This window comes from Onychomys torridus, chromosome 6 (assembly GCF_903995425.1).
Source record: "Onychomys torridus chromosome 6, mOncTor1.1, whole genome shotgun sequence".
NCBI classification, from domain to species: domain Eukaryota; kingdom Metazoa; phylum Chordata; class Mammalia; order Rodentia; family Cricetidae; genus Onychomys; species Onychomys torridus.
Window position 1 is genome coordinate 21135605 of NC_050448.1, and position 24442 is coordinate 21160046.

The following is a 24442-nucleotide window of genomic DNA, read 5'->3' on the forward strand; positions in this document are numbered from 1 at the left end:
CTTCCTAGCTTGTGCCATGGAGTCTCAGAGATGATAAAAGTGTGTTATTGTTGACTCCTAAGATCTGTGCACTACAAAAATGTGAATTGAAACAGCTAGATTTAATTCCTTTTCTAAAACTTTTTTTTAAAATACAGGTTAAGTTTTGACTTACAGAAAGTTGCACAGGCTGGGCAGTGGTGGCACATGCCTTTAATCCCCGCACTCGGGAGGCAGAGCCAGGCGGATCTCTGTGAGTTCAAGGCCAGCCTGGTCTGCAGAGCAAGATCTAAGACATGCACCAAAACTACACAGAGAAATCCTGTCTCAAAACAAAACAAACAAACAAACAAAAAAAGAAAGTTGCTGAGGTGCTTCTGTGCTCCCAAAAAGCCCGGCTCTCTGCGATGTTAACATCTTCCCCAGCTGTTACTCGCTTGCCAGTAGGAAGTTACTGTTGGTCTGTGAGCTGACTCCAGACTTCATTTAGATGTTACCGCTCTTCTATTACTGTTCCGTTTTGGTTCCAGGATTCCACCCAGCATATCATGTTGCTGCTCGTCATCAGTTCTCCTTCGTCTCCTGTGGTTTGTGACAGTTTCTCAGCCCTCGCTTGGTCTCTCAGCATCCATTTCTTGGTTAAGACGATGCCTGTCCTTTACCCTGTTCTACGGGAGCCAGCTGTTAAGTCTTGTTTTTCTTTTGCTCCCTAACTCTGCCCTATCATTTCCCCTTTAGGTTTCTGTCGTGTACCTCCCACATGCATCACCGTGGGTTCTTTCTCAGCTTCTCTTCCCCACAAAACAAAGGTCTTTGTTTTTTTAACTTTGTGTTTTATTTATTATTATTATTGTGTATGTTTCCAAGTGTGTATGTGCCATGTAGCATGTGTGAAGAACAGAGAATAGCTTTGTGGCGTCCATTGTCTTCTACCATGTGGATCCCAGGAACCAACTCAGGTTGTCAGGCAGTAAGCACTTTTATCTGCTGAACCGTCTAGATATCACAGCAGAGGTGTTTTCACTGACCACAGTGTCTCCTGGCCCTGCGTACTTGCTACATTTTCTGCCCACATTGATCTTTACATCATAACCAAAGGTGAATTCGTGTTCAGATTTCAAAGGTTAAGATGAGCCAGCCCTATACTTAGCAAGTGAAAAAGCAGTGCTCATGAGCCTAACACAGAGAACACAGCAGCTAAAAGGATGATGTGAAAGCAGACAGACCATTTGTCATTGTTATGTATCTCGGTTTTGAGGCCTCAGTCACCTCTCAGCACTGTGACAAGTTAGTTAACTGAGGAAGGATTTGCTTTGGATCCTGATTTCAAAGAAATGGTTGCTTGACTTTTATCTGGGCCTGCCGTTGAAACAGTCCAAGATGGCAGAGGGAAGCTGCTCACCTCATGGCAGCCATGCAGGGAGGAGACAGAACATAGTTTGAGAGACGTGCCCCTAGTGGCCCCCTCCCTCCTAACAGCCTTTTCACCTGCAAATTCATCAGTGGCTGGTAGTGCCCTGAGCTCCTCTCTGTAGCCCACTGCCCAGGACCAAACATTAGCACGTAAGTGTTTTGGGGACAGTTCATAGCCAAGCCATAGTGAAACCTGATCCTACTGTCCATAATGTGCCAGTTAAGATTATTATTCACTTCTCACCTAAAGGCTTACTGTAGGCACACAGCTATTTGGAATCGTCAGAGCAGAGCTAGCTGTGAAGTATTAAACACTAACTTCAAGGATAGGTGAGGTTGAAGCGGTCGACGACATGTGGCTGGTGGCATGGGACATCTAAAGTGATGCCAAGTATTGGGAACCAACTAGACCAGTGCAGTGTTAGCTTTGGTGGTTTTAGCCACTTGTATTTTTATTTATTTATTTATCTATTTATTTTTTTATTTATCTATTTATTTATTTTTATGGCTAACACTTAAAAAGTCTGTGTTACTAACCAGCTATCTAGACCACGGAAGTTATAGGATAGGACATTTTGAAAACGGATTTTCGTGATGTTCAGTATTTGACAAGAATTTAATTAAAGAAGCAGAGTTGCTAATAAACACTCAAGAGCAAAGAAGACTTCTGTTGGGTGAATGATTAGAACACAGATTACACTCTTTCCTACCAGGATGCCCAGCTTAAGGCTGTCCCCACATGGTGGGTTGACACTGACAAACCACTGTCACTTTAAAGAACGGCAGGCAGCTCGGAAGGCAGACCATTGCTCCAAACAGGACAGAGGGATTAGTGGGTTGCCACAGTGTGGGTGTTGTTACTGTTTAATGCTGTTTCCATTTCAATGGCAATAATTTGGGTATTTACCAACCAACTTCCCACCTATCCTCTTTCGCAGCCACAGGATGAATTATGTAAAGTGTGGGCTTTACTTTTCTTACTATTAGTGCTAATGAGGAGTTGTGCAGAAATTATAGGTTGCAGCTAGGTTCAAAACGAACTATGATTATAACTGGCTGTTTTCGGGCATGGTTGCAGTTTGTGGAAAGATGAATGCTGCTTTTCTGAAAATTGTTATCTAAACAAAGTACATGATGCGTAGCTGCATTCTAACCTGAAGCCACCCCAAGTGCCCCCCGTGCAGATAGAACCTTTACCTGTGGTTTCCAGACAGCTGGCTTCTGTGGATTCAGTCACACTTTGAATGACAAATGCAAATTCTGAGATGTCCGAGTGACCTATAACCAACCACACAGTGGCTGGATTAGTGGTGTGTGTGTGTGTGTGTGTGTGTGTGTGTGTGTGTGTGTGTGTACAGGCACATATTTGAATGGGTGTGCTTGCCCAGGTGTGCACATGTAGAGGCCAGAGGTTGATATTGGTGGTCCTTTACTGCACTCTACCTTATTTTTTGAGGCAGAGTCTCTCACTGAACCTGGAGCTCACCCTTTGAGCTAGACATGTGCTACCATGTTGTTGTATGAAGGATTTTTCTGAGAAGACACAACACGTATGTATTTACTCACTGCAGAAAGGGAACCCATAGCAGAGTAGACAGCAGTGTCTAACTTGGTGAGTCAGTGGAGTTTGTGGGGGTCACTAACAGGAGTTTTAAAGGGTTACTTACAAGAGGCAGGGACAATTCAAAAGCAAGTGTGTAGACTCGGAAGCTGCAGCCCTAGAGCCGTCTATACAGCATGTAGGCAACTCCACAGGCCCAGGCATCTCCCCTCTGCACAGCATGTGGGTAAATCCACAGGCCCAGGCATCTCCCCTCTGTAGCATGTGGGTAAATCCACAGGCCCAGGCATCTCCCCTCTGCACAGCATGTGGGTAAATCCACAGGCCCAGGCATCTCCCCTCTGTAGCATGTGGGTAAATCCACAGGCCCAGGCATCTCCCCTCTGCACAGCATGTAGGCAGCTCCCCAGGCCCAGGCATCTCCCCTCTGCACAGCATGTAGGCAGCTCCCCAGACCCAACCATTTCCCCTCTACTGTTTAGACCTTCCTCCCAGGCAGTTCCTGCTCTTTCTGTAAAGCTGGGCCTTCTAGAATTTTCAAGTTTTTGCTTTCTCGGATGTGTGACATTTTCTTTATCTCCTGAATCTTGTGAGCTTCCTCATCCCTCCTAAAGGGAGCATGTCATTTCAGAGGACACCCCTATGCAACATTATCCCGAGTCTGGCTTTTCTGTGGGGCTGGGGCTCTGAACTCAGGTCCTCACGGTTGTGCAGCAAGTACTTTACCCACTGAACCATTTTGTTCTTCTTGTTTTGCTTTGTTTTTGTTTTTTGAGACAGGGTCTCACTTTGTAGCCTGGAACTCACTGTGTAGCCGAGGCTAATCTTGAATTCATGGCTGTCTTCCGTGCCTATGTTTCTTAAGTGCTGGAATTACAGGTTTTCTTTTAAAAAGTATAGCCCAGTAGAGTTGCAGAAAAGATTCTTTCCTTTCCCCCCCCTTTTTTTTGTTTTCTTTGGTATCACTCTGCCTGTTTGATTCTCTTCCCCATTCTTTAAAACTCTAACCCCGCTCCATCTCTACTACCAAGCCTTCTGCCCCTCCCACACAGGGAGGTGGATTTGTCTTTCTCATGTTGGATGACCATTCTGGTGACCTTTCCTCTCTCACACAGTGATCTAGAGCCCGAGTGGCTGGACAGTGTGCAGAGGAATGGAGAGCTGTTCTACCTGGAACTGAGTGAGGATGAGGAAGAAAGCCTCCTTCCGGAGACCCAGACCGTGAACCATGTCAGGTTCAGTGAGAAGGAGGTCATCATTGAAGAGGATGATTCCAGAGAAAGAAAGAAGTATGAACCCAAGCTCAAGCGCTTCACCAAGATCCTGAAAAGCAAAAGACTTTTACCTAAGCGCTACCACAAAAAGAGCAGCAACAACAATGGGCCGGTGTCCATTCTGAAGCATCAGTCCGACCAGAAGACCGGAGTTACTGTGCAGCAGCGGTACAAGGATGTGACCGTCTATATCAACCCCAGAAAGCTGACCGCCATCAAAGCCAGGGAGCAGCCCAAACTCCTGGAAGTGCTGGTGGGAATCGTCCATCAGACCAAGTGGAGTTGGAAACGGAGTGGGAAGCAGGCCGACGGAGAGAGGCTCGTGGTACATGGCCTGTCTCCAGGAGGCTCTGCCATGAAGAGCGGTCAGGTCCTGATTGGTAAGTGCGGCAGCAGCTCCAGACCTTGTTTGCAGAGGGGCGTGGTTAAGGGTAGTGCCCCATAGAAGGTAGATTTACAGTCTCCCCGTAAAGTTGGTCCAAATGGTCAGAAAAGAAGTGCTTCCGTGTAAGACACACGCAGCTAGTTCAGACCAAGAGCAGCCTAGCTCATCTGTAGGTTTTGAATAATACTTTATTTCATCTTGCTTATGGTTGCTGACAATGAGAAGAAAATAAGTTGATTATACAGTGATCATTTAGGCTGAAACAGCTGTATCCAATAACATGATACAAAAATATGTAATTTATGAATAAAAATACTTTTAAATTGTATGTTTGCACTTGAGGACACCAAGTTCTTGGAGCGGCTGTAGACTGTTTCAGTTGACCTTCTTAATGACAGTGGTATTATACATAAGTTCCTTTGGAAGGGCACTTCTCTAAAATATCCCAGTTTTGAGAGGAAAAATACAAGTTATTTTGGACATACTAAGATGCATATTTTTGCATTGCTGATTTCAAGTTATGTGATTATAATGTGTGAGTTAATTAGCAACCTTATTCTACTTTATAATGATAGACTAATCAAATGTGAAAATATATCCTTCCTTACAGTTATTTATTTGTTTGTGCCTGGGCACATGTACCTGACATGTGTGGAGGTCAGAGGACAGCTTGTGGGTGTGGGTCTCTCCTGCCATCATATGGGTTCTGGGCTTGGACCTCAACTCACCAGGCTTGCTGGCAAGTGCGTTTACTCCCTGAACATCTCACTGGCTCTGAAAGCACATTCTTAACAAAACTGATTCAAACTTGTAACCATCTGAAAATGTGCCAGTCTTTCCAGCTGACCCAGCTTAAAACAGGAATTTTAGAAACATTTTAAAATGTGTCTGAGTCGAACTCTTAAGTTTCATTGTTCATCGGTTCAGAACACGTTTGGGTGTCTATTAAGTGTCAGGCATGCGAAGATTACAGTGATGCTCTGACTGTTGTGTAAAGAGCTCATGTAGTAGTGGAAGAAGCATGTTAGAAATAGGCAGACAGTGTCACAGCGTGATGGATGATATGACAGAATGCCACAAAGCTAGTTCTAAGGAGACATGTCAGGAGGATATCTGTCAGAGCATGGATTCCAAAATGCATCTCTGCATTATCTTACAATATGATGTGGCCTAGCCAAAGCAGCAGCTGTGATTCAGTGAGGGACCGTGTCTCAGGGCAGAGTGATAGAGGAAGACACCAACTCCTTGTCTGGCCTCTACATATACATGGGAACAAACTTCCACACACTTGTGCACGTACCACACACGCACGCACGCACGCACGCACGCACGCACGCACGCACTTCTCATGGAGAAAAGGCCACCCAAGAAAGGTAGAACGTTGAGTTCTGGGAAAAGGATTGACCTTTCAGTATTTCATTTGTCTACACTGGCATTCATCTAGCTGCTGTAGCTCCAGGAGCTTTTAGTGGATGAACACCTCCTAGTTCGAGGAAGCCAGCAAAGGTACTGACTACTTAGGAAGTACACGGCAGTAAGTATATAAAGACGCTCAGGCAGCAAGAGTGCTGTTCCATCTCATTGCTCTTCTGCCAGATGTGAGGTCTGGATACAAGTGCATGTGGAATGGCTTCCCACATCCTCCAGGGAGAGCTGAGGATAGGAACATTTAATTCAGAATGTTCGTGTTGGTATATATGGATCCGAGGAGCTTCAGAAAGAGCAACCCCATGCAGAGACTGTGCATGAACTTCAAGGACTGTGCCCTTGAATAAAACAAACTCCTGTTCATCACAATTCAAGACCCTCAGTTATGCTTGTGATCCTGAAAGACCAGGGCTAACCGCCAAGCTGTTGTCCATAATCTGTCCGTGTAGTATACTTCTTTATCTGCTGGATATTCTTTTCAGCTTTAGAGGATTTTGTTTTTGAATCTTTAGTTATTTTTCCATCTACTATTTTAAAGTGTCAACAGTATTTTATATAATGTTTTGGGTTGTTTTTGTATGTCTGTGTGTTTTTTATGGTTATGTTCCCTTGACACACACTTAACCACTATCTCTAATACTAGCGGTATAAATTATATAACATCTCTTAGAAAATCTCAATTCATTTTATTTGTTTATTTTTCAGATTAGACTCCAAGGGGATGCCCTGTTACTAGTTAGCTTTGCATGCAAACATTGGGTATGCACATAAACACATGGAGCCTTCCTCACATATGTACACAGTGCTGGTCTTGAACTCCTGAGTCTCCTGCCTCCACATCCCAAAAGCTAGGATTGCAGGCATGTGCTGTAAAACCTGGCTCATATTTTCCTTAACAAATAAAAAGGTATCTTTTTCCTGTGTCTGCATTTGATGACATGAGATCTCTGGAGATCTCAGCTCCATCAGTGACTGAGATTGTCGGCCTAGGTATTTAGGTAACTACAGTTAGGACACTGCACAGTTGTCTACTGTGGCGATGTACACACATACATCTTGATTTCTGGCTCTCTCGGTGAGTGTGGCGTGTTGGCTGTAACTGTGCCTGTTGTCCTTAGTAAGACAGGCCAGTGATGTTTCTCTTGTGTCCTTTCACAACAACAGAGCCCATCCTGCATTTATTTTCTTTGTTTGGATCTCAGAAACTTTCTGTCCTTTGGGGGTGGTGCCACCTACATTTCTGTTTCTAAGTGTTTTCTTAAAATTTGGCAATCACCTGAAAGCAGTAGCCAGCTGGCATCTTCAGACCGGAGCAAATAGAATTTACTCTCTTGCCTACACTGTGGAAGCTGCCTTGGTGGGCTTTTTTCTTCAATATTATTCATTTTTGGTTATAACTGGATTTTTTTTTCCTCAGGGACTAAACCTGGGTCTTTTGGCCATGCTTTCTTGGAGGGGATGAAGCAGGATGGGTGGGTGGTACCAGTGACGGGCCAGCTGCACTTCATGGGCTTGTAAGTGATGGAGAACTCATCTCTAGCTTGATTTCCACCTGGTTGAAAGTCTTGCCGTCATACATGCCCACCATACTATCTCCCATTTGGGGCAGGATGATTGAGTTCCTCAGGTGAGTCTTTACCACCTAGGGCTTCTCCATGGGTGGTGCCTCCTTCTTGGCCTTTCTCAGGCACTTAAGTAGGGAGTCCTGCTTCTGAGCTGCCTCAGATGGGAGCTGTCCAACTGCATCAGCTGCTCATAGGAGACAGCCAGCAGCTGGTTCAGGTCCATACATGTGGTGAACTTGCAGACCATCTGTTTCTTCTTCTGCTCTACTTCCACCATCTTGCCGGCTTCTGGGAGTTGGGGCAGGTGGATAACTGGATTTTATTTTTTAAGATAAGAAAGGAGAGAAGGAAATCATGCATTATCTATCTATTTATAGATAATATTTATCTATTCATGGTTTTTTTTATTGTTTTTTGAGACAAGACTTTACTGTGTAGTCCACAGGTTGATCTGAAGCATTTTATTCTCCTGCCTCAGCCTCCCAAGTTTTGGGATTACAAATACACCATCATACTCATTTTACACATTAATTTTCCAGATTACTCTCCTCTCCACCCCCCTGTGAAGACACTTTATGATAATGAATGAAGATTTTTAATTCCAAGTTATTTCGTATAGTTTCTTAAGTCCTCAACTATGGATTTCTTTTCTATGACATACGTAGCTTATGTTTTTCTTTAATTTTTTTGAAGATGCATGCTCATTTTTCAGAAATGTTTTGAGGTATGATATCCATCCATAAGTATACATTGATCATTTTGATGTGTGTGTTGTCCTCTTTAACTGCCTCCATGGGTCAAGAGTCAACATTTTCAGTACCCAGATGGTTCTGCATGTGTAAGGTCTGTCAGCATCCTGTCGTAAGGCAGCCTTGAGCCTTCTGTGAACAGAATTGATTTAGCTTGTTCTTCAACTTTATGTGACTGGGAGAGAGAGAGAGAGTGTGTGTGTGTGTGTGTGTGTGTGTGTGTGTGTGTATACATATATATGTATTCCCTTGTATCTCGTTATATACATTCTCTGTGTCTTTTCTGTGACTCAAACTACATCTCTGAGAAGTATTTCTGTTGGGCTATGCGATTTGCTCAAGCTCTTGCTGCATGAGGTTGTATGTTCAGATCCCCAGCACCCATGTAAAGCCAGATGCGGCAGTATGCATGGGTGATCTTAATGCTCCTGTGCAAGGACGGAGGTTGAGACAGGAGTCCCTGGAAGCTCATTGCCAGCTAGTCTGGCATGTGCAGCAGTGGTGAACAAGAGGCCCTGTCTCAAGCAAAGTGGAAGGCTAGGACCAACATCCAATGTTGTCCTGTGACCTTCATGTGTATACTGTGGCTTGCATGCAGCCCTCCACCCTACACACAGTGATGTCTTCTTTATAAGAGAAAGAAAGGGAAGTTCCATGTGGCTGTCATGTATAATTCCTTGGCATTGTTGCTATGTTTAGTTCTGATGTTTTCTTGAGCCCAGTTCTCACTGTGTAGGCCAAGCTAACCTAGAATTCACCCCCTAGTACAGGTTGATCTCAGACCTACAGTCCTCCTGAGTTCAAACATCCAGTATCCACATTTAAAAAAAAAAAACAAAAAATCGAGGTATTGCTCCCAGATGCCCTTGTAAACCCATTGGTATGGGGGACAGGAGGATCTTTGGGGCTTGCTGGCTGCCAGGCCTAGCTCCAGGTTCAGTAAGAGACTGTCACAGGGAATATGGCAGACAGTGACAGAGCAGAACATTCGATTTCCCCTCCCCCTGTCCTTTTGTTCACATGGGTACACAGACCTACATACATGTGTGCATATATCACACGCACAAATGGAGGAAGAAAAACTATGGGCACAAAAATTGAGACACTTACAAGTTAGTGTTTTAAAATTTTTAAGCACAAAAATATCAAACAAGTGTATGGATATTGACATTATAAGTTATGACATTTGCCCAATAAAATTACAATTCTATAAACTGTGTACCAGCACAAAAATGTTTGCTACTTGAGTGGCTTAAAAGTATAAAAACATTCTTCATTTTGGTGAACATAGGAAGATGACTTGGTGTTCAAAAATAGTCATAGCTGAAGCGAGAAGGCCAGCAGAGGCTCCAGAACTAATCTACTGAGGAGTGAGATTGAGCAGTAGTAAGCCACAGATGCTATGTGACCATCTCACCTACCACAGGAGAGGCATTCTTTTTTCCATATTTTTTATTAAGGAATTTTTTTAATTCATTTTACATACCAACCACAGATCCCCCCGTCTTCCCTCCTCTTGCCCTCCCCAGCGTCTCCCCCCACCCCACCCCACCCTCCACTCCCTTCTCTGACAAAGTAAAGCCTCCCACAGGGAGTCAGCAGAGCCTGGTACATTCTGTTGAGGCAGGTCCAAGCCTCTCCCCCTGTATCAAGGCTGTGCAAGATGTCCCACCATAGGCAGTGGGCTCCCAAAAGCCAGCTCATGCACCAGGGATGGATCCTGATCCCACTGCCAGGGGCCCCTCAAGAAGATCAAGCTACACAAGTGTCTTGCTTAAGAGGCATTCTTTTAAAAAAATTTTTTTTTACATTTTATTTAGAGAGAGTGTGTGTCCTTGTCACACTGTACAGTAAGCAGACTTGAGCTGTGCTCAAGAGAGAGACATTTTCTCTGACTTTCAAGCTGTTCGCTGTGCACATACTCTTGAAAGGATGACAGAGGACAGACCTGGTGCCTTTGTTTGTAAGATGTGCAGAACCCGTTGTTATTTCTTTGCCCACTTACACACTCATTACCCCCTCAAGCTTCCTGAGAGTAGAGAGTTGGTCTTGTAAGCTCTTGTCTTGATTCTCTTCTGCATTAATGTAGGACAGGACTTGACTTGTAAAGTTTGGAATGATGAGACAGTATCCTAGATGTATTTGTGATTTTTTTTTTAACACAGCTAGCTTACTGGGGCTTTGATAGTACTTTTAATTATGTTATTATAAACTGAAGGTCCCAGAGAAAAAGCTACCCCCTTGGCTGAAGACTCCACAGGACTGAGTGACTGGTTAGAACTTCGTGATTGAGGAGATTTGAGGTGTTGAAGATGCAGACCCAGTTGTCTTAGACTGTGTTTGCCCTAATCATTGCCCACCCTGTACCTGTCTCTTAGCCTCACATTACTTTCCCATGTACAGCCTTTTGACTGTCAGCTAAAGCCTCATCAATGTATTCTTAGCCAAACACAAGCTTCCACTAACCCCCAAGTTCCGACTCTCCCCAGAAAGCATCTGATACTTATGGAGGCTCCCCCTACCCTGGTGTGCTAGCCCACCTACCTGGGACCCTCACCAGTAATTTTGGTAACTGTGCTGATTTACAGATTCCTTTTATTCTGGCTTATGTTCACTTCCACAGCAGAACATGTTTGGGTCACCCTGAATCTGAGTTTTTGGACCATGATCACTCACATTTAACCCAAGAATAAATTGTCTCTTACTGTCTTTGGGAAGAGTTGTGTTGTGTATCAATAGTTTGAAAGTAAACTTTCATTTTAATAGTGATCTTGATTTTGAAATTAGCTGGAAGACTGGAGAACAGTCATAGGAAAGAAGATTCTGACTAAAATGTACTTGGCGGGTCAATGCTGTCGGAAGCTGTGGTACAAAGGCCTGCTGTGTAGACACCAGTCAGCGGTGGCAGCAAATAGCCCAGTGCATTGGGATTTACCACATGGATTTAATTAAAATTGAAGTTGGATTTTTTTAAAGCTATGGGTCTGAGTGGTTAGATTCAATTTTGTTAAGTGCAATACTTGGTTTATGTTAAAAATTTTCCATTTGTCCTTTGGATTTACGTAACTCTTAGTTATACCAAGACTAGGAATATTTATATCCTTAAGTATTCATGGTTTGCAGAGAGTTATGGTGCAGTGTTGGGAGGCATAATGGACGAGTTGGGTGATTGGCTGTGTCATTAATGTTCAGAATAACCTTGGATAAGTCCCTGAATCTACCACATTTTCCATTATACCCTTGAGGAAGTCTGGATAGCTGTTTTCTCATGCCGCAATTCTGGAACTTTTTGGTTTGGAATATTCACACAGTCGTCTTTTGTTTTTCTGTTTTTAGGCGATGTCCTTGTTGCTGTGAATGATGTAGATGTGACTTCTGAAAACATAGAGAGAGTTCTGTCTTGCATCCCTGGACCAATGCAGGTGTGGCCATCCCTTTCCATATTGTATACAGTGTTGCTTAAAGTGCATACATTCTGTGCTTTTTTTTTTTTTTTTTCAGATCCTGAACTTATCCTCCCATGTAATGAGTGCGTGACAGTTTTGCCTCTTGCTAACACATAGCTCAGGAACACTGTTCTGAAAGGAGAGGGTATCTACAAATAAAACATCCTAAGTAAAGGAGGCCGCAGCAGTAACAAAAATAAACACAGTTGCCAGCTTATCTTTAGAATGCCCATGTTTGCCAGTGACAGCATAGCTCTGAGAAGTGTCCTTTAAAAGCTGTGGCCAGTTGTGGGGATGCATGCCTTTCATCCCAGCACCCAGGTGGCAAAGGCAAGTGTGTGAGTTCAAGGCCAGCCTGGTCATCATAGTGAGTTCCAGGACAGCCAGGACTATGTAGAGAGACCTTGTCTCAAAAAAAAAAAAAGGTAAGTAAGTAAATAAATAAGCTGTGGACTTTATATTCTCTGATTTAAAATCTCTCATATTAGAGAAGTTTTTGGGTTTTTGAATCTTTCTATGTAGCCGTAGCTGTCCTGGAACTCACAGAGATCTCTTGCCTCTTCCTCTCAAGTACTGAGATCAAATGTGTGTGCCATAAGCCCAGCCCATTTCTTGATATGGCTTTGGTTATTTTGAAGCCTAACTATAGTGTTTTCTCTGAGGCTGTGAACACTAGGAGTTGATGGAGGCTGGAGGAGAGTAAAGAGTTTGCGTTGCTCTGTGGCCGTCAGCCGGTGGCGTGCATTGCCAGTGTGTCCCTCCAGCTTTCTGTCATGTGGCACAGTCCCCGAGGAAAGCGACTCTGAAGGTGGAAAGGGTTATTTGGTTCATAGGTTTAGAGGGTTCAGTCCTCGGTCAGGTGGCTGCTTTTTTGTGGGGGAAGCTGCTGTGAGGAGGCAAAGCCTTGTTTAAGGGGGGATACTGGGACATCGTCACTCAATTCCTGACAGCCAGGAAGCAAATATAGAGACAGGAAGGCGCTAGGTCCAGATGTCTTCCTCGGGAGCATTCCTCCACTGCCCTCACCTCTCCCTGTGCTCTCAAAGGCTCCATTACACACAGCAGTGCCAAATGGTGGCAGCCAAGTCTTTAGCATGTGGGCATCAAGGAGGCATTTAAGGCCCCATATAGAACATTGTATCCCGGATTCACAGGTGTGTGCCCATAGTACCACAAAAATGCATCTAGTCCATCTCCAAGAATTTCCAAAGCTTTCATGGGTCCTCATTGCTCAAAAGCCTGAGCCCACAGACTCCTCAAGACAGTGAAAACTTAGATGTGAGCCTCCACCCAGATGAGACTAAACCACCTACTTTCCAGGTGATGTCATAAGCATTCTCATTACCTAGGAAGAAACGGGGAGAGAATAAGGAAGAATCAGACCTAAGCAAGATGAAAACTGAACAGCCTGGCCTGCCACCTGGGATGTACAGTGGTATGATGTGTGCTCCAGGCCTTGGCACTCCCACCTCCGTGGCCTCGCTGGCTGCGGCCCATATGGCAGCTCTCTTGGGCTGGCTCTGCTTGCCATCTGCAGCTTCCCCGACTGTGCCAATGCCCCATGTTCCTGGCGTCTGACTTTCTAGGTTTTCCACTTTAGCTTCACTCTCATAACTTCAGGCGTGGCTGTCACGGGATGCCCACAGAGACAGGGAACCTGTCATACACTCTGTGGACTACCCTTTTCTTTACATTTTTGGCTGAAGCCTGCAGGGCCCTATAGCTCTCCAATTCTGCATGCCTGCAAAACTAGCTCCCCATGGTCAAAATCATCTGAGCCTTGGCCGCAGTGGTTCCTGAGCACCTTACCAGTTGAACAAAATAAAGAATCCTAGAGAAACTGCCCTGAACATACCTGTGCCATCTGGGTTTTCAGGTGTCCTCTTGAGAAGAGTTATAATGTTCCACTTTTGAGCTGGGGGTGGGCTGTGAGGGTGGGAGGGAGTCCTGGTTAATTCCTGAGTACCCTTAGAATATCCTTCCTGCTGTCCCAGTGCAGAGTCCTTGGCCTCTTCTTCTTCTTTTTTTTTTTTTTTTTTTTTTTTGGTGTTTTGAGGCAGGGTTTCTCTGTGTTGCTTTGGAGCCTTTCCTGGAACTCACTCTGTAGTCCAGGCTGGCCTCGGACTCACAAAGATCCACCTGCCTCTGCCTCCCAAGTGCTGGGATTAAAGGCATGCGCCATCACTGCCCAGCATCCTTGTTCTCTTCTTAACAGTGCCAATCTCTACATATTTACTGGCAGAAACTTTTAACGTACTCCATTTCTGGCTAAAATGTAACTCTTTCAAGTGTTTCTGTCCTGTTTTTTGCTCCTAATTCTCACTGTTAATCTGGCTAAAATTAGCAAACAATGCAATGCTACAGCCTGAATGTTCTGTGGCCTTAAGATTTCCTGTTAGGTTAGTTTTCTGTCACCTTTAAATTCAGTGTCTCACAAAGTTTTAGTGCGTAGGTAAAATGCATTTCAGCTCTTTGCTACCATGTAGAAAGGTTGATCTATCCAGTTACCAACGGAGTCTTAATTTCTGTCTGAAACCTAATGAGCCTGGTCTTTGCTGTCTGCATTTTGCATTTCTGTCAGGCATCTGGTTTTCTAGACCCTTAGCGGAACTCCTCACCCAAGCTACTTAGAGATTCTACCCAGGCTTTTCTACCCATTTCTCAGACACTTCCAGTAAACCAGCTCCTCAGGGTCCTGAACTGCCATTGGGTGTAGATGTCACAGCAACAAACTGCTTCTTTCTAAAATTGCTTAATTAAAAAAATTCTTTAATACTTCCATGGATAAATATAGTATTTTTTTCTCCTATCCAACTCCCATTTCCTCTCCCTCCAATCCTCCTGAACTCCCCACTCAGTGCATCCCTCTCCTGACTTCACGCCCCCTCCCAGTCAAATTAGAGCTGTGTGCATGTGCATGGGTGTGGAACGTGGTCAACTACCTCGAGACATAACAATGAAAAAAAGATGACCTTGTTCCTTCAGTGGCCATCCACTGCCAGTAACTCCTTGTGATCCCCTCCCCATCCGTGCTGTAAAGTTGGCTGGCCTGATCCCCCACAGGTCTTGTGCAGGTAGCCACAGTTGCTGTTAGTTCATGAGGGCAGTTTCATGTCCAGAAGACCCTCATTTGCAGACACTTGGCTCTTATAGACTGTTGACACCCCTTCTATAGTGTTCCCTGAGTGCTCCTCCACTTCTTCATATAGATTTTCTGACATAATTAGGTCCTAACCATAAGACCCGTAAGCGTCCAGTGGTTAGTGATCCTATTTTATACATAAAAAAAAGGAGTCTAGAGCATCCAGGGGACTGAGACAGGAGGATTGTAAGCCAGACTAGACTGGATGATGAGATCCTAAGAAAGAGAAAATTTAGGAACTACTTAGTGATTTTCCCAAAGTCACGGAATCAGTTACTCAAAGTACCAAATTTCAAACTAACCCAGAGCGTATTCCTTTTCCTTTCAACCTGTGTGCATCCTGGTGGCTTGATGTGCCAGACCCTACTGAGAAAGACCTGTCCAAGGTGTCTGGGCATGTATAAAACAGTCCCTTCAGCAACAAGAGAGGAAGAGAGAATGCAGGTTTATAAGTGATTCCACAGGAGACTTTAATCCTGGACATACCGAACAGTGACATCTTAGACATGTACTCAGAGTATAACCAGGTCTACAGCTTCTCGTTCTCCAGCAGACAGTGGCCTCTGAGACAGTGTAGTGGGAAGAAGGACTGGGAGAACAGATCAGACCTCCATGTGACACCTCCCAGAGATTCCAGATCTAGTTTCCTCAATTGTAATTAGAGAGGATCTAAAGGGAAGTCTTCAAATCCACTTCCGGCTCTACTGGTGTATGCTGGTGTGAAATGCAGAGGCGAAACCCATCTACTAAGTGATACACAAAAAAGTCCATTTTAGGATTTCAAAACTTGTTTTGTGTTTTTGTTTTTGATTTTTTTTTTTTTTTATATAGAAGCTTCAAAAGTCTTAGTAGCATGAGGGTGTTGGGTTGTAGAATAATGGTAGAGTGTGTGCTTAGCATGTATAGGGCCCTGGCTTACAAAGTTCAGCGCGCGCGCACGCGCGCGCACACACACACACACACACACACACACACACACAAACACACACATCATTAAAAAAAAAGGTTAGAGAACTACACATTAAGACAGATTGAATAGTGTGTGACTGTGTCTTAATTAGGGTTTCTATTGCTGTGAAGAGACACCACAACCACGGCAACTCTTACAAAGGAAAACATTTCATTGGAGCTGGCTTACAGTTTCAGAAACTAATGGTACATGGCGGCATGCAGGCAGACATGGTGCTGGAGCTGAGAGTCTTACATCTTGATTGGCAGGCAACAGGAAGTGAACTGAGACACTGGGTGTGGCTTGAACATGTTTGAGACCTCAAGCCTGCCCCACAGTGGCACACTTCCTCCAACAAGGCCACACCTACTCCAACAAAGCTGCATCTCCTAATAGTGCCACTCTCTATGAGCTTATGGGGGTCAGTTACATTCACACCACCACAGACTGCAGCAGATGCAGCAGGCAGTCCTTGACTGCTTCTGGATTGCAGGAGGAACAGCTGTGTTAGATAACTGGAGAAATCTGGGCTTGGAATTTATTAGATAGTAGTATAGGCTGAGTATCCCTTACCCAAAATGCTTGCAACCAGAAGTGAGTGGGTGAGTGCTGGGTAGGGAAGAAGGGAGAGGAGAGGCAGGCGAGGAGAGGAAGAGGGGGGGGGGAGAGGATAGAGGAATAGAAATTGATTCAACTTGGGACTATTGCATAGTTGAACCTCCCAATGCAGAACAACCTGAAACCCTAAATACTCAAAAATCTGAAACTTAAAACACCACACTGACGGATGCTCAGGGAGTCTGAAATTTTGCAGTTTTTCAGATTTAGAGACCCAAGAACTTTCCAAGCTTTACCTTAAGCAAGTCAATGAGATTGCCCAAAAGGAGAAGAGGTTGGAGGAGAGAGAATTCGCTGAGCCAATTAGACTAATTCCTTGAGCATTATTCATGAAGCGCTGTGAAAGCCCCTGCCACTTGCCAGCTGGAAGAGAAAGGATAAGGCAGCCGAGAGCAGGGGAGAGTGACAAAGACTGGAGAATTCACAGGTGCAAGGCAGGCCAGCTCTGCCATGGCATCGGGTCCTCTCAGCCCACAGTGTGCACCTGTGGAGAGGGTCCCAGCTGAAGTGGGAAGGGTTTGTCTGGTGAAGATGAATCGCTTCTTACATAGCACGGCTTGAAGACAGACATGGGGAGGAGATAACCAAAGCCACACGACCTTGGAGGTGATGGGTTATAGATATCACATCCCTGGACCCGAGGGAACCAGGGCATCATTCCTGAGCCTGGAAGGGACAAGGATAGGTCGGGCAAGCTGCACAAGTAGGAGGCAGGAGATGTGGGATCATGAACTTCTTGCATGTTAAAGACTATGGAAGAACAACAGGAAACTAAAAGGCATTTCAAACAAGACTTATTAGATATTGCTTAATAAAAGTTTATCCCTATAGCCACCTAATACCCTTAATACTTATGTCTATCAATCTTTTTTAAAAAATAGTGCTCATCTCTTTATTTAGTTATGTCTTATACCTTATGTTGTCTAAGCAACTGAACTCAGCATTTATAGTTGCTTACTATATAGGACTTCAGAAATGTCTTTCTGAAGTGTAATTATTTCTTATGATGGAACCAACTTTTTTTTTAAAAAAGATTTATTTATTATGTATACAGAAGAGGGTGCCAGATCTCATTGCAGGTGGTTGTGAGCTACCATGTGGGTGCTGGGAATTGAACTTAGGACCTTTGGAAGAGCATTCAGTGCTCTTAACCTCTGAGCCATCTCTCCAGCCCCAGAACCAACTTTTCTTAAATTCAAAATGGTGCTAAAACAGTTCCTTGAAGAATTTTAATGAACAGTTCCCTGGGGGTGTGTTTTTATTTGGGTTTGTGTCATGGCAAGGTGAAAAAGACCTTGCACCAGAAAGTAGGTAATGGCATTTGCAAAATATAATATTTAAATTAGTTTTAAAGCACATACATCATTGTCTATGAGCATAGCAAAGTAGTATCAAATTTTCGTCATTGCTGTCTCTTAAGTATAATTTCCAAATCTTTCAGTTTATCAACTCATTTCAGTTTTGTCATTTTTTTGCCGAGTCCCACCCAATCTTTAAACCTTCCCAACCACAGGAACCTCAGGCCGAGAAGATGCCCTCCTGGTGTGAGCCATGGCTCTTTCTCTGATGCCCCTTTCTGTGCATCCTCCTACACCCCTTCCCCAGAGCAGCCACCATCTTTCACACTGAATACTGCTGACTTGTGTAGACTGTTGTGTCAGAACCTCAAACCCAGACTTCTTTTTGTAACGTTTATTTATTGTACACTTGTGAGCAGCCAGAGGACAACTTGAACGGCTTGGCTTTCCCGCTGTCATGTGATCTCAGGGAGCAAGCGCAGGTCATCAGGCAGGGAGGCAAGTGCCTTACCCACAGAGCCTTCTCACAGGCCCTGAGTATTCACTTTCAGATCTAAGATGATAATTCCTAAAACCATATACTATCTCAGGGTTGGGGATTTAGCTTAGTGGTAGAGCGCTTGCGCAAGGCCCTGGGTTCCGTCCTCCGCTCTGGCGGGAAAAAAAAAACAAAAATGAAAAAACATATGCTCTCTCAACTCTTTCTTACTTTAATTATAGTTAATTTTCATCAGATAAAAAAATAAAAAAGGGTTGGGGATTTAGCTCAGTGGTAGAGTGCTTGCTTAGCAAGTGCAAGGCCCTGGTTTCGATCCTCAGCTCAAAAAAAAAAAAAAAACAACCTTTTTTTGTTTGTTTTTCGAGACAGGGTTTCTCTGTGTAGCTTTGTGCCTTTCCTGGATCTCACTCTGTAGACCAGGCTGGTCTTGAACTCACAAAGATCTGTCTGTATCTGCCTCCCAAGTGCTGGGATTAAAGGTGCCACTGCCCGGCACCCTTGATCATTCTTACACAGGATATATATATATATATATATATATATATATATATATATATATATATATATATATATATATATATATATATATATATATTTTTTTTTTTTTTAATTTTTAAAAATTTTTTTTTTTTAGTTTTTTTTTTTTTTCTCTCTCTTTCTCTAGCAATACATTAACTTTCTACTCAGCCTTTTTGGACAGTCTCCAGATGCCAAGGGCCCACCTTTCCATATTGTGTTTACAGAAAACATGTAAAGGAAATTCTGTAGACACTGGGCTTTCTCAATTGAAGTTTTCCCCTTTCTACTCTCTCTGTAAGTTCTGTTAGCCTTGGTCCACTTCATCTTTCCTAACAACATGTACATCTAGACGATTTTAAACCCCTCTCTTTGCTCCATGTTGGTTATATCTGCCCCTGTAAGAACTATCTGAAGTAGCTGACCTACAAGAAAAGTTTATCTGGGCCTGTGGTTTTAGAGGTTCTAGTCTGTGCTCAGATTTGTTACTTATCTCATGTTTGGGACCAAATACCTGACATAATACAGCTTTTGGGAGGGGAAGTGTAGGTTGGCTCTTGTCTCTTGGTTTGGAGGGGGGAAGTCCACCACAGCAGGAGAGTGTGTGGCAGAATGCATGGCTACAAGAGTGTTCAGAGGAGACTCTTCCTGCCTGGGCAGCCCAGGAAGTAGAAGCATGAATGCAGATGCTCAGCTGTTTTTTTCTTTTTTTCCCTTTTTATTCAGTGGGGGAGGGGGAGATGGTGTTACCCACATTCAGGGTGAGTCCCCCCTTCAGTAAACTTGGAAATACCTTCACAGACATGGCCCATTGTGTGCCTCCTCGGTGATTCCAAATCTAATCCAGGTGACAGTGAAGACTGGCCATCACGAGATGAGTCCCTTATCTTGAAGCCTTTAGTGGGAGTGCCACATGGAAATGGTGGGGAGAAAGAGAAGCAGAACTGTTCACTTCAAGACCGATAAATAGAAGAGAGAAAGAGGAAGAGGGGCCAGGCTCCCACAACGCCCCCTGGGGCATGCCTCTACTTCCATGGAGACCTTCCAGCCTCCCACTAGCACTGCACCATGGGCAGAGCCTTTACACTGTTGAATTTTTGAGAGACATTTTCCAAACAATAGGAACTTGCTTACACAGTAAATCCTGAGACTTAGGAGTGAAAGTATATAAAAGTTATTTTTTAAAAGTTATCATAATGCATTAGTACTTATCACATATTTAGAATTAGAATGGCACATCTTATAATAAATTATTAAAATAGGAATTATTTAGTATTGTTTTTAGTCTTTATGTATTTTCCTCAGTGTAACTTGCTGCCTTAATACAATGTTACCTCCTTTTAAGCATTGGCTAGACGTCTTTATTCTTGGTCAAAATTAATTAATTAACTGATTGATTGATTGATTGATTAATTAATTAATTAATTTGAGAGTCTCACTGGCCTGGAACTTTCTGTGTAGACTAGGCTGACTTTGAACTCACAGAGATCCCCCTGCACCTGCAAGGATTAAAGGGAATGACCATCATGCCTTGCTTACTCTTACTTTGAAAAGCATCATTTGACTCTAAATTTAAAACTTTATGGATTATTCCTTTAAAGGGGCATTTTAAAAATATAAGCATCTGGAGCACGGTGTGGCTACCGAGCTTATGACGATGCCTTCATTATCCAGCATTCATTATATGCTCATGCTGGTGCATCTTTGAAATGAGTGTGTTGTCTCTGGCCAGCTGGCACCGGGTAAGTGTCTCTGTTTTCAAGGAGGGGTACCTGAGAGGTGGAAGGTGCCTTTCAGCACCTGGAAAACAGCCGTATTCTGGATTCTGACCAATCTTGACTTCAGGCTGTGAAATTAGAACTATCCTGATAAAACTGACAGATAATCCTCGGGGTGGTGCAGTGTCCCGAATGCCAACGGTTGTTGGTTTGGTAGAACTATATTTGGCCCTTCCTTACAGGGCTACAAAGACTGTCTGAGAGAAGAATATTTGAAACCTGTCCCACTTGGAAGGAAAGGCAGCTCCCATTTGTGAGATTGCCCTTGACCCCCAGTCTCTCTCTTAACTCCCTTTGACGAGTCAGGGCTATTAGCATTGAAGACGTACAGTGACCCTATTCTACACTTAAATGATAGGGATTTCCGCCTTCTGTGGTACTTCTTTATGTGGTCATGAATGAATTTTTGTATGGAGCATTATACTTTTCACTCAGTAAACATTTGTGATCGTGTGTGTGTGTGTGTGTGTGTGTGTGTGTGTCACACACACACACACACACACACAAATGTACCCAACCACTGTGCAAGATACAAGTGAACTCACTGTCACTGTTCTCACCATTAGCCCTTGCTCTGAGGTGCCATCTCCTGACATGTGTCAGCACATGTCTTTGTTTTAAAAAAAAAAAAAATGCACCTGATATTTGCCTGGTGGAAAAATCAAACATTTTGTTTTATTTTTTTCAGGTGAAGCTGACATTTGAAAATGCATATGCTGTGAAAAAGGAAACAATCCAACCAAAAAAGAAAAAGGCCCAGTCGAGCACAAATGATTTGGTGAAACTTCTCTGTGGGTCAGAGACTGAAGGCATCCAGCCCAGTATCCTGGGCACCCCACACATCATCATGTACCTCACCCTACAGCTCCAGTCAGAGGTGTCCAAGGAGGAGGTGAGTGTCTGCTCACAGATGCTGCAGCAGGAGGGGGACCTTCTATCCTTCCAGCACATTCAGACTTCAAGAAGGAACAGAAGGGAATTAGCTGTCTCTTATCGCTGTTCGCTGTATAGTATGTTATGCTGGGTGTAGTAGATATTTTATATCACCAGTGTTTTAAAACATAAAGAGAAAAGTGCATGCACTTTTCAGCACTTCTAAGCGGTAGGAAATGAGACCCCAAAAGCTTCTTTCCTGTCCTTTTGCAGTCCGTGATATGAGTTGTGCATTTCCTCGTGTTGTTTTTTGTCTGTTTAATAAATTGAAATGGTAAAGATTTGATTAATTGTATATGTACTATTTAGCATTTTTTGTGTTCTGGAAAATACATAGATATCCAGGGGTAATAATTCTAATTTCTTACACCTTGCTGGCTCTTTGTATCTTTAGAACAAATGAGACATTTAAGCATTTATTTTTTAAACCTCCCAAGTTTGGGAGTGCTGTCCTGAACCTTTCTAGCCCACATGTCATTGTGCCTGACTTTCCCTGGGAAAGTGTGTGAATGCCTCACAAATAAACAGGTTGCTGTCTGTGGCTAGTTCTGTAGCAGTATCATAATTAGGAGAGGCTCTTTATTCTTACCACACAGAGTGGAAGCTTCTATAAGTGCAAGCTACTAACAAGGGCTTTAAAAATACAGCCAATTAAATTGGCTGGGCACTGCAGAGCTTGCCAGCCCCTCAATACCAAGGCTTTTAAGACTCCTATGGAGACTTCCTTAAATGGCCTTTTTTTTTCTACAATGAAATGTCATAGGGTCATTTCTTTCTCTGAGAGTTACATAATTGATACAGAGCTTGTCTTCAAATTACAAGATTTAAAATGCAAGGACCACAAGATGGAGACTTCTAAAAAGCTAATCAAAGACAGTTTAAAACAGCGTTTGGTATTTTGACAAAAATAGAATGGAAGGTTTGTTGGAGAAGGTTTAAATTTATTAAGTCAACATCACAGAAGATTTTAATTCATGTTTGACTTAATTTCTAGAGATAAATAATAAAATACTTTAAAGCTATTTTCACAATGAAAACTACAATAAAATTTGAATCATTATGCAGTGTATTTGGAAAACATATCCCATAGCATATATTGAATAATTTACATATATTAGATGGTCTTAGTAAGTACAAAAAGTAGGTTGCACAGTGTATCATCATCATATCTGTGATAATGTAAAAATTGTGATACATGGACACCTTGCCACGTAACAATTTCTCATATAGATGTTTAACATTAAAGACAGGACCAAGGAAAAGCTGGGCCAGTATAATATGAGGAGTTTAGACTTTCATTATAGCAATTATAACCATCGGAGCAATTGGAAGTTACTCTGAATTCTTCATGGTTTCTATCTAGAAGTTTTAATTTGCCGTGTGAGAAAAATAGATGTGGCCTAAGTGTCAGCAGAGGGAGGCTCAAGCTACCCCATGTTTTAGGAGCATCAGCACACTGCAGCTCTGTTTCCTAGAAACAGGTGCTTATTGAAAATGGAAAAACATTAACCATTTTCTAAATTACCATGTCAATTTGCATTTTCCACAATCTAAAATAAAACATGCCCTTTCATATAGATTAATTTATGCTGTTTAAACCCTCCTATATTTATGTTAGAGGTTTTATGATCTTATGATACTTCTTTTTCTTCCTATTTGTACTTCTTCAGTTTTGTATTCTCACTTTGTAAATATTTAATAATCTCACCAAAATGATGATTATCTTTTAAGATTCAGTGTGAGAAATGAAGACTCCTAGGAGTAACACCTGGAGATTAAAGCTGAAAACACTGAAACCAATGCTAACTGTAATGGTGCAGATCTGTCTCCTGGCCAGTGTGGCATTTGAAAAGCTTGTTGAAGTGACAACATTCCAGGCATAGTTCTGTCCTTGGGTTTAAAGGAGACTCTGACAAAAGCTGAAAGGATTCCTGTTTTGCTCTCCATACAAAGTCTGAACCTTCAGGACAAATGTTGGTTAGAGCATCTGAGAGCTCATCATCTGTTCTTCCCCTCACAGCAGGAAATTCTGTACCATTACCCAGTATCCGAAGCCTCTCAGAAACTCAAGAGTGTGAGGGGGATTTTTCTCACACTCTGTGACATGCTGGAAAGTGTAACTGGCACGCAAGTTACTAGGTAACAATGTTTCACTCTTTCTTCACTGTCTCATCTTAATTGTCTGTGATAAACCTATTCCTGTCTGTGGCATTGTCTACTGCTGGGCATCTGTTTCAGCTAAACATTGATTTTATATGGAGTGTATGTTTGTAATTCAGCTGCAAGTCTGGGATCTGCCAGGATCATTTAATTAACAGAGTGGGCTGTTGACCCATAGTTACAATTCTTCATGACAATGTCGTCTTTGAGTTGGCAAGATGGCTCATGGGTAAAGGCGCTTGCTATCAAGCCTCTCAACCTGAGTTCAGTTCCTGGGACCAGATGGTGGATTGAGAGAACATACTCCTACAAGTTGTCCCCCAACCCCACACTCAAGCTGTGGCACACATACCACGTGCACACATGTGTACAACACACACACACACACACACACACACACACACACACACACATTCATGCAAACACTTTAAAAGAGTTATCTTTCAAATATAGCATTGTTATGTATGTTGACTTCCTTATGTTTCTATTGTGACTGTCAACTCACTAAGCAATATGATGAATTTTTCACATGCTTAGAAAATACTCAGATTTTACAGTAATGATAGAGAAATATAGAATGTTCTGTAGGAGGAATATTCAGAATTCAGCCTCATGTGAAGTTTATTTAGTGATGAAAAGGCAAAGTCAGAACTGGGATGTCCTGCATAGTGGTGGAACTGTCGGTCAGTCAGCACCCTGCACGTGAGAAGAAGAAAGGAGAGGGAAGGGAGCCTCAGCCATGGAGAGAA

The 24442-nt window shown here is 43.1% G+C and overlaps 1 protein-coding gene and 1 pseudogene across 3 annotated transcripts in view; one reads left to right on the forward strand and one right to left on the reverse strand.

Moving 5' to 3' along the window:
- Nucleotides 1–24442, forward strand: part of Intu (inturned planar cell polarity protein) — a 75221-nt gene that overhangs the window by 18224 nt on the left and 32555 nt on the right. For 2 of the 3 annotated variants that reach the window (XM_036190257.1, XM_036190255.1), the window contains exons 2-5: nucleotides 4069–4607; nucleotides 11691–11776; nucleotides 21289–21492; nucleotides 23554–23672. In XM_036190257.1, the coding sequence (XP_036046150.1) occupies nucleotides 4069–4607; nucleotides 11691–11776; nucleotides 21289–21492; nucleotides 23554–23672 (948 nt within the window). The remainder of the gene's footprint in view (nucleotides 1–4068; nucleotides 4608–11690; nucleotides 11777–21288; nucleotides 21493–23553; nucleotides 23673–24442) is intronic. The other variant, XM_036190256.1, reaches the window with a different exon arrangement.
- On the reverse strand, nucleotides 7432–7882 carry LOC118585490 (annotated as a pseudogene).